Source organism: Balaenoptera borealis, assembly GCF_965194805.1.
Source record: "Balaenoptera borealis genome assembly, chromosome: 12".
Classification (NCBI taxonomy): domain Eukaryota; kingdom Metazoa; phylum Chordata; class Mammalia; order Artiodactyla; family Balaenopteridae; genus Balaenoptera; species Balaenoptera borealis.
In genome coordinates this window covers 15,893,372-15,908,568 of record NC_138869.1, presented here as the reverse complement: position 1 = coordinate 15,908,568, position 15,197 = coordinate 15,893,372, and the positions used below count along the sequence as shown (strand labels likewise).

At 40.8% G+C, this 15,197-nt stretch overlaps 1 protein-coding gene across 12 annotated transcripts in view; it reads right to left on the bottom strand.

Moving 5' to 3' along the window:
- The window catches only part of SUMF1 (sulfatase modifying factor 1), a 138,086-nt gene extending 131,930 nt beyond the window's left edge, over nucleotides 1-6,156 (bottom strand). For 10 of the 12 annotated variants that reach the window (XM_082345391.1, XM_082345395.1, XM_082345396.1 and 7 more), the window contains exon 1: nucleotides 5,846-6,155. In XM_082345391.1, coding sequence (XP_082201517.1) covers nucleotides 5,846-6,115 — 270 coding nt within the window. In that variant the 5' untranslated portion in view covers nucleotides 6,116-6,155. Of the gene's footprint in view, nucleotides 1-5,845 lie in introns of all 12 variants that reach the window. The other 2 variants (XM_082345388.1, XM_082345387.1) reach the window with 1 other exon arrangement.
- Nucleotides 6,157-15,197: the final 9,041 nt, after the last annotated feature.

Genomic DNA, 15,197 nt, shown 5'->3' with positions numbered 1-15,197 from the left:
CTGGCACCCACTCCCTCCTGTTCTTGTAAGGGCAAGTGACATCTCTTTGAAAACCACTTCTTCGACTAAGTACATGTCTCAGGTGGAGCTGGATGATGCTGCCCCACGCCCCCTACTCCCCCCCACACACACACACCCCGCCCCGGCCCCATGACTCAGGCCTAGCCAATTACCACATTCTTTTGACCACGGAGATGTAATCAGGGATAGGCCCACGACCCAATCAAAGTTAATCTCAGAACTTTTGCTGGAGCTATGAGGGAAAAAAAACTCTCTTTCTCTTCCAGCTCTTTGATCATTAGGAGAAGGAATACTACCTAAAAATGAAGCCAACATAGAAGAAAGAGGAGCTGCCAAGAGAGAGCCAAAAAGAGGGATCTGGAGATGCTGCCTGAGGCCCTGCATCCAGCTGTCTCTGGGGCCATATCTGCACTTGAACTTCCCAGCCATGAGAGCCCATAAATGTCCCTACCCACACTTCTTTATCAGCCTACTAAGCTAGTTTTAAGAATCTTTTCTTTCACTTGCTTCTGTGGGACTTTTGTTTTACACACAAAAATGAAATAAGTTTATAGGCAACTCTTTTGTGTAGCACTTCTCCTTTTTCCTTCCTTCCTCTCCTCAAACGTAAGTAAAAAGCTAAAGGCTCTGGAGAAAGCTGGGTGAATAACAAGAGAAGCAATCTCCCTGGATCTGCCCACAAACTGCTGCCTTATCTATCTACACAGGGCTTACCTACCTATATCATCCTGTCACTCTACTGATACTAATCATGGATGAAATGGCATTAAAGTTCCTTCAAGCCCTGGGATTTCATGATTCTATTCAGCCTCAGTTGTCACATCTGTAAAGTGGGGCATAATATCTCACAGGATCCTGGGGAGGATGAGATACAGCAAAAAGACTGCTTTCCAAGGGTTTCTTTAAAAAGTATCTCATACCCTTAATTCCCCTGGCAGTTTCTCAATATTGGATCCAACAAAAAAAGGTAAAAGATCATTCCAGAAATTGTTACACAATGCCTAAATGTGTAAAGCGCTTGGAGGATACAAACATTAAAAGAGGCCTAAAAAGTTGCTTCCCCGGTAGAAAGAGATATCAATTACACAAGTAACACTACTTTACAGAAAATATACAAGTTTCCATCAGACACTGACAAAATGCTATGAGGATTTAGAGGATAGAAACACTACTTCTTCCTGGAGGAAAGGGGTCATAGAAGAGATGGTATTCAATCGTGCCTTGACACCTGGGTAAGCATTACCCGATCAAACCATCCTCAGACCTGAAATTGATGGACTTTACCCACATATACAGAGATACCACATACAATTTTATTGTCTCATGATCTTCAATGCCTTTTCAAACAACTCTTTTAAAAGATACATGGAGATTAAAACATTTTGATACCTTTTTATAAAATAATAAGCTGTACAGAACATTGTTAGAATAGTTTTCTCAATGAGCATTGTATATTTTTTAACCAGAGGGAAGTTAAGTAAAATTTGAAAATATCTATATTGTTTCCCAGACAATTCTTACTGCCATAACTTTCTAGTGAAACCTAAATTCCTTGAGGGTAAAGCCCAGTGCTATTTACTTCTCTGTAAATAGCACTTGCCAAGTGTTCATTAAATTGATCAAAATATTTTTTAAAAAAGACTCACACCTAAAAAGTGTTACATTAAAAAGGGTGAAAATGTCACCCCCAGAAACCTTAAACTACTTACATATCCCAGAACACACCATGCACTTGTACAATGCTTTGTTTGTACCCATGCTATTCTCCTTCCTGCAATGTCCTTCAACCTGCCCTTCCATCCCCAATTCCTGAAAATGTCTCCTCCAAGGCCTAGCCTAATGTGGCCTTTTCTTTGAGCAGTTCCTGACTTGTCCAGGAAAAAAGAATCCTTTCTTCCTCTCCAAGTACTTCGTACATACTCCTACTATAGGACTGTCACTATAGAAAAATGATGCTTGCATATAACTGTGATTATGTGTGTGTGTGTGTGTGTGAGAGAGAGAGAGAGAGACAGAGAGAGAGAGAGACAGAGAGAGAGAGAGAGGTCTACCAACAAGTCAATGCCTTGAGGGTAGGGCATAGGTCTTTCTTTTCTTTAAGCCCAGAACACAGGACAGACTCTTATATGTGTGCCAAATAAGTATTTATTGAATTAAACTAAATAAACAGAAAACAAAAATAGATTCAGTACAACCTCAATCCAAATCCCAGCAAGTTATTTGATCGATATCAACCATACGATACTCAAGTTTATACGGAGAGGCAAAAGACCCAGAAGAACCAACACAACATTGATGAGAAAAACAAAGTTGGAGGAAAGACACTATGCAACTTACTATAGAACTACAGTAGCCAAGACATGTATTGGTTAAAGAACACCCAAACAGATTAATGGAACAGCGGAGAGAGACCAGAAATAGACCTCCATAAATATAATCAAATGATCTTTGACAAAGGAGCAAAGACAATACAATGAAGCTAAGGCAGTCTCTTCAACAAATGCTGGTACATCTGGACATCCACGTGCAAAAAAAAAAAAAAAAAAAAGAATCTAGACAGAGACCACTCTTCAAAAGACAATGTCAAGAGATTGAGAAGATAAGCAACAGACTGGGAGAAAATAGTTGCTGATGACACATCTGATAAAGGACTGTTATCCAAAATAAACAACTCTTAAAACTCAACAATAAGAAAACAAACAATACAATTAAAAATGGGCCAAGGACCTTCCAAAGAAGATATACACGTGGCAAAGATGCTCAGCATGTCAACCAAAAAATGCAAAATTAAAACAAGATACCATTACATTCCTTAGAATGGCCAAAATCTGAAACACTGACAACACCAAATGCTGACAAGGGTGTGGAGCAACAGGAATTCTCATGCGTTGCTAGTAGGAATGCACAACTGTACAGCCGCTTTGGAAGACAGTTTGGTGATTTCTTACAAAACTAAGCATACTCTTGCTATATGATCCAATAATCACATTTCTTGGTATTTACCCAAAGGTGTTGAAAATTTTATGTCCACACAAAAAACCTACACCCAGATTTTTATAGCAGCTTTATTCATAATTGCCAAAACTCAGAAACAAGCAAGATGCCTTTCAGTAGGTGAATGGATAAACTGTGGTACATCCAGACAATAAATTATTATTCAGCACTAAAAATAAATGAACTATCAAGCTATGAAAAGACACAGAGGAAACTTAAATGAATATTACTAAGTGAAAGAAGCCAATCTGAAGAGCCTACATACTGTATGATTCCAAATGTAAGACATTCTGGAAAAGGCAAAACTTACGGAGACAGTAAAAAGATCAGTGGTTGCCACTGGGGAGCAGGGAGAGGGATGAAGAGGCAGAGCACAGAAGATTCTTAGGGCAATAAAAATATTCTGTATGATACTATAGTGATGGACATATGTCGCTGTACATTCGTCCAAACCTATAAAATGTCCAACACCAACAGTGAACCCTAATGTAAATTACAGTTGACTCCTGAACAACACGGATTTGAACTGCGAGGGTCAACTTATACGTAGATTTTTTCAATAGATACATACTTCAGTACTACATGACCTGCACTTTGTTAGATCCTGGAATGCAGAACCACAGGTATGGAGGGCCAACTGTAAAGTTATACAAGGATTTTTGACCGCGCAGGGGGCCAGTGCCCCTAACCCACATGTTTTTCAAGGGTCCACTGTATAGACTTTGGGTGATTATGATAGTGATTATGATAGTCGGTGTAGGTTTATCAATTGTAACAAATGTACCACTGTGGTGGAGGATGTTGATAATGGGCAAGGCTATGCCTGTGTTGGGGCAGGAGGTATATGGGAAATCTCTTTACCTTCCTCTCAATTTTGTTGTGAACCTAAAACTGCTCAAAAAATTAATCCTTTTATTTAAAAAAAGAAAGAAAGAAAATTAAGAAAATAAAGGGTTATCACTACGACCATGTATCTCACATAATATTGGACTTCCTGAATTCAGAATAAATGACTAAGTGTCAGAATTAGACCAAAGTCATCTGCACATGAACTAAAACATCTGAAACCAAGGAAAACAGAGCGACAAAGAACAGCCTCCGATGAAGTCCTTTGTCTTGATAAGAAGTCTACTTCAGGTTCAAGCATTAAGTTTAAGAGTCCTTGAAGGCTTGTGAGCTGTGTTCTCAACAACTGCTAGTTTACTAATAACTTGGGATGCTGCCAAACATTATAGAAACTGAGTGCAAGGGAAGATAAACATAAAATAAATGCACATATACAAAATATAAATTAATTAATTATATATTTTTCCTTTTATAAAATGAATGCAAGATATGGCCAAAGATGACCTATACAATACTCAGTCCGGACGTGAAACCACTCTAAAGGGATGAAAAATGTGTATCTTATAATGATACGTACATCCCATTCTGGAATCAATAGGACATTGGAGTATTTAAAATGAGGAGTGTTCAGTACTGGCCAGAAGGTTCTCGGCAAAAGTTTGACACAGACCAATGTACATGCAAATAAGACAGCGCCCCTGTTAGTTACAAAGCAGATAAACAGAGGGCTTTCCCTGCAGGAGGAGGGAGAAATTGATTATCAATTACCATTCAAGTTATAGAGGAATTAAAATCAAGTATGGCCAACACACACTACAACTGTAACCAAGGCTCCCCACCACACAAAAGATAAACACTAATAATGCAGGGCATCCTCTGAGCAACAACAGGAAAAATTTTTAAGGCCAGTAATTATACAGGATGGAGAAACAATGAGAAGTCCAGCTACCAACCTCCTAACACTCTATACCCAAGTCCAAAATTATGGTCCTGACTCCCCTCCCTCTCACAACCTAGCTGGGGAGAGACACCAACAGACAAGTATCTTCAGTAATGGTTATGTCAGAGCAAACAGATACAACTACGGCAGCATATGGAAATACTGAAGGGGAAGGAAGGAAAGAGGTCAGGTAAGGCCTGCAGGAGGATGTTACCTCTCACCTAAGTCCTGAAAATTGGTCAGAATTAACCCACAGGAAAAAAAAAACTGGGACGGAAAAAGCTGGAAAGGGTGTACTAGTATTCAAGAAGAACTTCTTTGGGAGTCAACAGATCTAAGTCGTTTTCACAACCATACCAATATGCAAAATACCTGGAAGATGGTAAGAACTAAGGAACAGTTATTATTTTTTTGTTTTTTGTTTTAATTAAGAACTAAGTAATAGTTATTATTAATGTTATTATTTACATATCCTAGCACATAAAACATTCAGGCACTGTGCAAGGTATAGATAAACGATAGTAATAAAACAACTACTGTTTACTTAGTCTTTCCCACGTACTAAAGTGCTAGGAATAGCAGAATAAATAAGACAAGTCCTTGTCCTCAAGAAGCAGAGTCTACTGTCAGAGACTACTGATAAGTAAACAACAAGGTTAGAGACACTGACACCCAGTGTCCTGATTCCTTCACAATTAATGAGAGGAACGCAGGACTTAAACCCACATCTATCTGACTTAAAATTCTGAGAACCTCATCAAGAAGACAGGGTGCAAGAACGAGGAAGCAGGAGATAAGAGGTAAGAAAAGGAGAGACAACTGTCCTCAAACCAAACTCCCTAATGCTCAGCATTACGCAGAGCCCCAAGACCCAGCCGTTTCGGAGGGCGGAAGAACTTCTCATCAAACTGGATCTGCAAGTACGCGATTTGGCAATGTGATTATAATCTTTACTTGCCTTTCTCCAACCCCTTGCCTTACCCATCCCAACCCTGTCGAGGAACCCGGCGACCCCCACCCGTCGTTAGGGAACCAAGAGAGCACCTTGGTGGGCGGGAATGGCCGCTCTCCGGATACCGAGCCCGGGGCGTTCGCCTCCCGCGAGTATCGGTGCGCGGCCGCCGAGCTGCCATGGGCCCCGGGCCGCTGGGGAGTGCCACAACCACACGAGCCCGCGAGGGACGCCGCGCCCGCCTCGGCCCCGGCCTCTTCGCCCCCCGCCGCCCGGCCCAGCAGCAAGAGCAGAGGCAAAGAGAGACCGAGACCGAGCCCGGCGCCTCGTCCTCGAGCCGGCCCTAGCGCGGGCGCAGCCATCTTGTCCCACGAGCCATGTGACCCTTTGGGTCACGTGGCCCCGCCCTCCTTAAAGGGGCCAAGCCCTAGGCTGACTTCAGTGTCCCTAAGAGTTGCCCTCTTTCCACCTCTCTCCAAGTACCTCTCCTTTAGAGCCTTCCTCCTTGGCTCTCCTGACGTGAAAACAACAAAACCCAAAAAGTCTTGGCCTTCCGCAGCCTGTGCGCCCCATTATTATTTTTAGGTTGAAAAAATTATAATCGAGTTTATTGAGCATTTGTTATGTGCCAGGCAATACACTAGGTGAGCACTTTATTTTTTGAAATCTCATTTAATCCTCACGAGGACCCTGAATGTTGAGTGCACAGAACAATTAAGTGATCTGCCCAAGGTCACAAGGCAAATAAATGTCAAAAGACGAGACTTAAACCCAGCCACACTGCGTCTCTAACACATACCTTCAGACCCTGAGTTTTAAACGATTATGCTGTAATGTAGGTAATTCAATAAGCTTCCCTTAACAGGAAAATGGAAGATGAACGTGTTGAAGGACACCTCACCAAGGGATACAGTTAGAGAAATCCCTACTGTGGCGGCTCTCAAAGCGTCGTCCCAGACCAGCAACATCAGCATCACCCGGGAACTTGTTAGAAAGTCAATACCCAGTCAGAATGTCTGGGGACAGGACACACCAATCTGTGCGTTTAACAGGTTCTCCAGATGATTCTAAAGCATACTGATGCACACTAAAGTTTGAGAACCACTGTTTTATAAGACCCAATTTCTTCAGGGGGAAAAAAAAAGGCAAAACAAAAACCAGAAAGAGGGGGTACCTATAGATTAAATATGACATCTCACACAATTGTAGTATATATGCACCTTATCTAAAAACTGATTCAAACGTACTGATCTCAAATTTTTTAGGATAATCAGACAAATATGGCTACTAAATCAAGTTATGATATTTGATAAAATTAAGAATTACTGTCAATTTTGTTTTTAGTTTTTTAAGAGTGATAATGGTATTTGTGGGTATGTTTTTTAAAAGAATTCCTTCCTTTGAGATATATGTATTGAAATAGATGATAGATAGATAGATAGATAGATAGATACATAGATAGATAGATAGATAGATAGATAGATAGATAGATAGATAGATAGACAGAAAGACATGCTGTTGCCAAGGAGTTGCTTCTCAAAATACAGTGAATGGGGGGGGATGGCTAGAGATGAAACACAATTGGCCATGAGTTGGTCATTGTTAAAGCTGGTTTATGGATTTTTGAGTGGTTATTGTTCTATTCTTTCTAGGTTATGTTTGAATTTTTTTAATATAAAGGAAAGTTCGTGGTGATCATTTTGCTATACATACAAATACGGAATCATTCTGTTGCACACCTGAAACTAATGTAATATGTCAACTATATCTCAAATGAAAAAAAAAAAAATCAGGTGAAAAAAATTTTAAGTCCTTCCATACTTGCTATTTTACAGTTTGCCAAGAGCTTTCACACATTTTCTCATTTGACATCACAACCCCTTGGCAAGAAATCTACTGTTACTATACCCATTTTACAACTGATGAGGCTAGAAGATCAATGCTTTAACCAAGGTTTTACATATTAACTGTGCACAAATATAGATTCCAGGCCAGAGATAATCTTTGTCAGTCTCTTTGCAAGTGTTCAATCTCAGCACAAGCCTGCTGCCCTACCGAGCCCTGAATTCCTTTGATTGATGGTCCTGCTACACTATTAGGAGATAAGCTTCATGAAGGCAAGGATCCTGCCTATTTGTTCACCATTGTATCTGCAAAATTAGGCCAAGACCTGGCACTTAATAAACACTTAGTGAATATTTATTGAGTTAATGGAAAAATGAATGGCAGTAATCATGACCTCTTTCCCTTAAAGAGAAGCAAATTGTTGAGAAAATAATACAGATTTTAGACTCAGAAAGAGCTGTGTTTAAAGCCGGCCACTTACAAGAAGCATTCACCTTTCTAAGCCACTATTTCTTCATGTGTGAAACGGGGATAATAATAGCACCTTCTTACAGATTTTATGAAGATTAAGTGAGATAGAGTTGTAAAAGTCTTAGCATTTCACAATACCTCAAAAAAATGTTTGCTATTATTAGCCATCATTATCAAAGATGGAAACTTTGTTGATTCTCCAGGAAGTATCAACCTTCTCTCTCAATTCATTAAATAGTTTCTTATTGGTCACTAATCACTGAGTAAGTGGGAAAAAATGATGAGAAATCCGTAGGTGAGAAGGTCACGCTAGGAATCAGAGTTAAAAGTACAGCTCAGCAATCAACTCTACACCAGTTAGGGCAATTTATCTAGACTTTCTCTCACGCTCTGACTCCCACTTAAGTTCCTTCTGCTGGTCTTCTTGCCCCTTCCATCTAAGGAAGCTAGATGAAAGACCTCAGACCTGACAGTGATTTCTGTGTTCACTAAACAGCAAGACCAGTGTGACTGCAGTAGAATGAACAAGGGAGGGGGGAAAAACAAACGAGGTCAAGAAAGTAACAGGGGGCCAGATTATGTAGGATCTAGTAAGCTTTTACTCTAACTGAAAGGCAGTGTCATAACACAGTTTTGAGAAGACATCTCACACTTTTCCTGCTAATCAGGGTCAATTTCCCTGTCAAGTTATAGACTCCTTGTCTTTCCTGCTGGTCCCTGAACACACGGAGTCCAAAGCGCCCTGATAGCAGTCATGGCTTGTAGTTCAATGGGATCTTTCCTGTGCACAGAAAGAGTGTACTCCTTTGAGGCCCAGGACGAGGCGAGCCTCTGTTGAATTGCTGAGTGATGCTGGTGCCCCTCTGCCCCGGGCATGCCTGACAGCCTTGGCACCTAGCATCTCATGAGGGCCCTCCCGGGGAATACAGTCCTCAGTGGGTCTTCTGGCCTCTCAGAATAAATCCAAACAGCATTTTTACTTCCCTGAGCTATCAAGTCCTTTCTTCTATCTGCCTCAGCAACCCATGCATTTCACCTTCATTTAGAGTAAGCCACTGCTTTCTCCCAGCTTCTAGATCCACTCTAGCAGTGAGTCTGCCTCTTTCCCTGGGGTCCTTGCCAAGGTATGAAATCCCAAGTCCTAAGTGAGAACTTCCAAGTCAGTACATTCTTGCCCATCCATTCTTGTGTTTGGGGCCCTTAATCAAATACCCACACAGTTCAGGCCCAAGGTTACTCCCCTGGCTTTGGTTCATATGTGTTAGTTAATTCCTTTGTAAAACAGCTTTATTGAGATATAATTCACACACCACACAATTTACCCTTTTAAAGTATATAATTCAATGATTTTTCATATACTCACATTATTATACAACCATCACCACAATCTAATTTTGGAACATTTTTATCATCCCCCCCAAAGAAATTCCAAACCTCATTAACAGTCACTCTTCATTCCCTCATCCCCGCAACCCTGCCCCAGGTAACACCCACTCGACTTTCTGTCTCCATAGACTTGCCTATTCTGGACATTTCTTGTAAATGAAATCGTAAAATATATGACTTTTTGTGTCTGCTTCTTTCACTTGGAATATTTCTGAGATTCATCCATGTTGTAGCACAAATCAGCACTTCTTTCCTTTTTGTGGCCAAAATACCAAATTGAATTCATCCGTTCATCAGTTGATGGACATTTGGATTGTTTCCACTTTGTAGCTATTATGAATAATGCAGCTATGAACAGGGTAGGAACATTTGTCTACAAGTTTTGTGTGGACGTATGTTTCATTTCTCTTGGGTATAAACTAGGGGTGGGATTGTTTAGTTATATGGTAACTCTGTGTCTAACCTCTTGCGGGAGCTGCCAAACTGTTTTCCAAAGCGCCTGTACCAGTTTACATTCCCATCAACAATGCCTGAGGGGTTCTACTTTCTCCATCATGCTAGTTAATTCTTGCATTTCCTTTAGAGTAAAATCTCTTTTCTCCTTTCTGAGGCCCAGCATTTCCTCAGTTTGGCTATACTGGGATTTAACTCTCCTTATAGCCTGGCAGGCACAGAGGAGGTGGGGGCACTGCCTGGGGTGAGGGGGACCTTCCGCGTCTTCCCACGTGGAGGAACTGCTACTTCTCCAAACTCAATACTAGTTCTCTGCAGGCTCTGGGGATCAGAGAAGTCTTCAGAGCCACATTTCTCAGGGGCCTCCACCTACATGTTCCTGCCCCATGTTTTGGGTCCCAGGTTTTTCCAGTCTGATCCCAGACTTTAGCATAGGAAGCCTGCCGTGGCTGAGCATCCAAACATCTCTGGAGCTCTGGATTCTAACAATCAGATCATTAGCCTGACACTCAGCTCGACCTGCTCTTAAACAGCTACCAAAGAGCCCCTTTGGCTCTCACATGTACTTTTTAACTGGTTTTTTAGCTGCCCTTGTTTCTCTTTGTCTCTCTGTAGGGTGTCAATGCCACTTGGTAATAACCAGCCAATCCCATTATTCTTGGATCCATTGTTCCTCTACATCTTTCAAATTCCCAAAATCAGCACACTGGTGTAGACGTTCCTTTCCACATGGACATTTTCCCAGGTCAGCACCAGTAAAAATTTTAACAGTTGGGCTGCCACCTTGTGCCAGGGGCTGTCCGTACCCCACATACCACTCAAGATGGGGGTCCTCTGAGGAAGAAGAACAGAGCTGGAGGAATCATGTTTGCTGACTTCAGACTGTACTACAAAGCTACAGGATTCAAAACAGTATGGTACTGGCACAATAACAGACACATAGATCAATGGAAAAGGATAGAAAGGATAGAAAGCCCAGAAATAAATCCACACACATATGCTCAATTAATCTACAACAAAGGAGGCAAGAATATACAATGAGAAAATACAGTCTCTTCAATAAGGAGTACTGGGAAAACTGGACAGCTACATGTAAAAGAACGAAAATAGAACATTCTCTAATACCATATACAAAAATAAACTCAAATTGGATTAAGACCTAAATGTAAGACTGGAAACCATAAAACCCCTAGAAGAAAACATAGGCAGAACACTCTTTGACATAAATCGCAGCAGTATTTTTTGGGGGGAATCTGTCTCCTAAAGCAAAGGAAGTAAAAGCAAAAATAAACAAATGGGACCTAATTAGGCTTGAAAGTATTTGCACAGCAAAGGAAACCATCAACAAAAGACAACCTACTGAATGGGAGAAAATATCTTCTAATGATATGACCAATAAGGGGTTAATATCCAAAATATATAAACAGCTCAAACAACTCAACAACAACAAAAAAACCCCGATTAAAAAATGGGCAGAAGACCTGAACAGACACTTTTCCAGAGAAGACATGCAGATAGCCAACAGGCACATGAAAAGATTCTCAACATCATTAATCATCAGAGAAATGCAAATTAAAACCACAAAAAGATATTACCACACACCTGTCAGAATGGCTATCATCAAAAAGAACACAAATAGGAATGTTGGTGAGGATATGGAGAAAATGGCACCCTCATACACAGTTGGTGGGAATGTGAATTGGTGCAGCCATTGTGGAAAATAGTATGGAGGGTTCTCAAAAAACTAAAAATAGAATTACGATATGACCCAGCAATTCCACTCCTGGGTATACATCTTGAAAAAAATGAAAATACTAATTCAGAAAGATACATGCACCCCAATGTTCATAGCAGCATTATTTACAGTAGCCGAGATATGGAAGCAACCTAAGTGTCCATCAATAGTGGATAAAAAAGATATATATATATATATATATATATATATATATATATATATACACACATACATATATATATATATGCACACACATATGTAATGGAATACTACTCAGCCATAAAAAAGAATGAAATTTTGCCATTTGCAACAACATGGATGTACTTGGGGGATATTATGCTAAGTGAAATAAGTCAGAGACAAATACTGTATGATATCACTTATATGTGGAATCTAAAAACTAAAACAAACTAGTGAATATAACTAAAAGGAAACAGACTCACAGATATAGAGAACAAAGTAGTGGTTACCAGTGGAGAGAGGGAAGGAGGAGGGGCAAACTACCATGTATAAAATAAAGAAGATACAAGGATATATTGTACAACACAGGGAAAACAGCCACTATTTCATAATAACTATAAATGGAGTATAACCTTTAAAAATTGTGAATCACTATGTTGTACACCTGTAACTTATATAATATTGTACATCAGCTCCATCTCATTAAAAAGAGATGGGCATCCTCATTGCCAGCCAGGCAGTGGATGACCCAGTCCTCAAATCCCATCTTATCACCTGCTTTCTCAGACCACTTCCAGTACCAACTCTGTCAGTGTGGTTCATGTCAAAAACAGACGCCTCCAAAACAAGAAATATAGGTCAATGGAAGAGGATAGAAAGCCCAGAGATAAACCCACGCACCTATGGTCACCCAATCTATGACAAAGGAGGCAAGAATATACAATGGGGAAAAGACAGTCTCTTCAATAAGTGGTGCTGGGAAAACTGGACAGCTACATGTAAAAGAATGAAATTAGAAACTCTCCCTAACAGCATACACAAAAATAAACTCAAAATGGATTAAAGACCTAAATGTAAAGCTGGACACTATAAAACTCTTAGAAGAAAACATAGGCAGAACACTCTCAGACATAAATCGCAGCAAGATCTTTTTTGACCCACCTCCTAGAGTAATGAAAATAAAAGCAAAAATAAACAAATGGGACCTAATAAAACATAAAAGCTTTTGCACAGCAAAGGAAACCATAAACAAGACGAAAAGACAACCCTCAGAAAGGGAAAAAATATTTGCAAATGAAGCAACTGACAAGGGATTAATCTCCAAAATATACAAACAGCTCATGCAGCTCAATATCAGCAAAACAAACAATCCAACCAAATTATTACAGAATTATTAGAGAAATGCAAATCAAAACTACAATGAGGTATCGCCTCACACCGGTCAGAATGGCCATCACCAAAAAAATCCACAAACAATAAATGCTGGAGAGGGTGTGGAGAAAAAAATGGAATCCTCTTACACTGCTGGTGGGAATGTAAATTAATACGGCCACTATGGAGAACAGTATGGAGGTTCCCTAAAAAACTAAAAATAGAGCTACCATATGAACCAGCAATCCCACTCCTAGGCATATACCTGGAGAAAACCATAATTCAAAAGATACGTGTGCCCCAATATTCACTGCAGCACTATTTACAATAGCCAGGATCTGGAAGCAACCTAAATGTCCCTCAACAGAAGAATGGATACAGAAGATGTGGTACATATATGCAATGGAATATTACTCAGCCATAAAAAGAAACAAAATTGTGCCATTTGCAGAGATGTGGATAGAGCTAGAGACTGTCATACAGAGTGAAGTAAGTCAGAAAGAGAAAAACAAATATTGCATAATATCGCTTATATGTGGAATCTAGAAAAACAATACAGATGATCTAATTTGCAAAGCAGAAATAGAGACACAGATGTAGAGAACAGACGTATGAATACCAGGTGGGGAAAGGGGGGTGGGATGAATTGGGAGATTGATTTGACATATATACACTACTACGTATAAAATAGATAACTAATGAGAACCTACTGTATAGCACAGGGAACACTATTCGTTGCTCTGTGGTGACCTAAATGGAAAGGAAATCCAAAGAAGAGGGGATATATGTATCCCTGTAGCTGATTCACTTTTCTCTACAGCAGAAACTAACACAACATTGTAAAACAACTATAGTCCAATAAAAATTAATTTAAAAAGAATCAGATGCCAAGATGTAATCAGAAATGCAAGATTTATTGTTGGTAACACCTGTGAAAACTAAAGGGACAAGGGAATACAAAGGAACGGGCATTGAAAGCCTCCAGACCGTAATACAGATTTGAAACCTGAGAAAGGAAGGAGGCAGGAAGGTGCATTGAGCAGGAAAATCCTCTCTGTCTAGTGCATGTGGTGGTTAACTTTCTGTGTCAACTTGACTGGGCCACGAAATGCCCAGATATCTGGTCAAACATTATTTTTGGGTGTGTCTGTGAGGGTGTTTCTGGAGGAGATTAGCATTTGAATGGGTGGACTGGTTAAAGCAGAAAGCCCTCTCCAGGATGGGTGAGCATCAATGTTATTAGGAGTTAGAAGAGAAGCTAGGACGGTGATTGTTTATGTTATTCCTTCCTCTCTCTTCCCAAAGGCCCAGAAAGCATCTTTTACTGGCTCTGAACTTCTTTTGGTGCACCCTAGCTTCTTCCCATCTTTCTCTCCAATCACCACTGTTCGGGAACATCGGGAATATGAACGGATGGTAAGTTTGGAGAAGGAAAGCGGTAGGCTGCACTGGAATTGTCACGGAGCTTGCCACGCCTCCCTCCAGCATTGCTAAGAGAAAAATGTCCCTCCCAGCACAGGTACAAAGGAGTACAGCTAGCGGCTTGGTTTACAAGAGCCGGCATGTATAAACTGTCTGAATCAGCAGCATCAGTAGCATTGGGGAACTTGTTAGAAATGCAAATTCTTGGGCCCCACCCCAAGACCTCCTGAGTCTGAGGGTGGGGCCACCAAGCATTGCTTTAAGTGGTTCTGACGCACAAGGCGGTTTTGCCTGAACTTCCAGTTACAGCTGACTGGACGAGGGATGGCCATGTGACTCAAGTACAGCTAAACCATAGGCTTCTGTGGGCTTGCGGTGGGCTGTGGGGAAAGAAAGAGGAGCTGGGGAAACCAGGTTTCCTCTCTGACAGCTGAACGGGAAGCAGTGATACCTCGAGTGTCAGCAGCCGTCAAAGCTGGACGAGGGCTGTGCCACAGTGGTGAGGCCACGAAGTGTCCCGATCAGGCTGGTGTCCGTGGCCTCAACACTAGTGCACAACATCATTTGGCTCTGAAGGTGGGAGAGAAGCAAGATGAAACTATTTGAACAAGAGAAAAAGAAAAAAGCAAACAAAATGAAAATTTTTCTCGGTATAAATTTTTCTCATTGACTGCAGCACAAACTAGCAAAACTAAAAAGCCTCAGTTAGGGAATTCCCTGGCGGGCCAGTGATTAGGACTTGGTGCTTCCACTGCCGGGGCCCAGGTTCAATCCCTGGTCAGGAAGCTAAGAACCCTGCA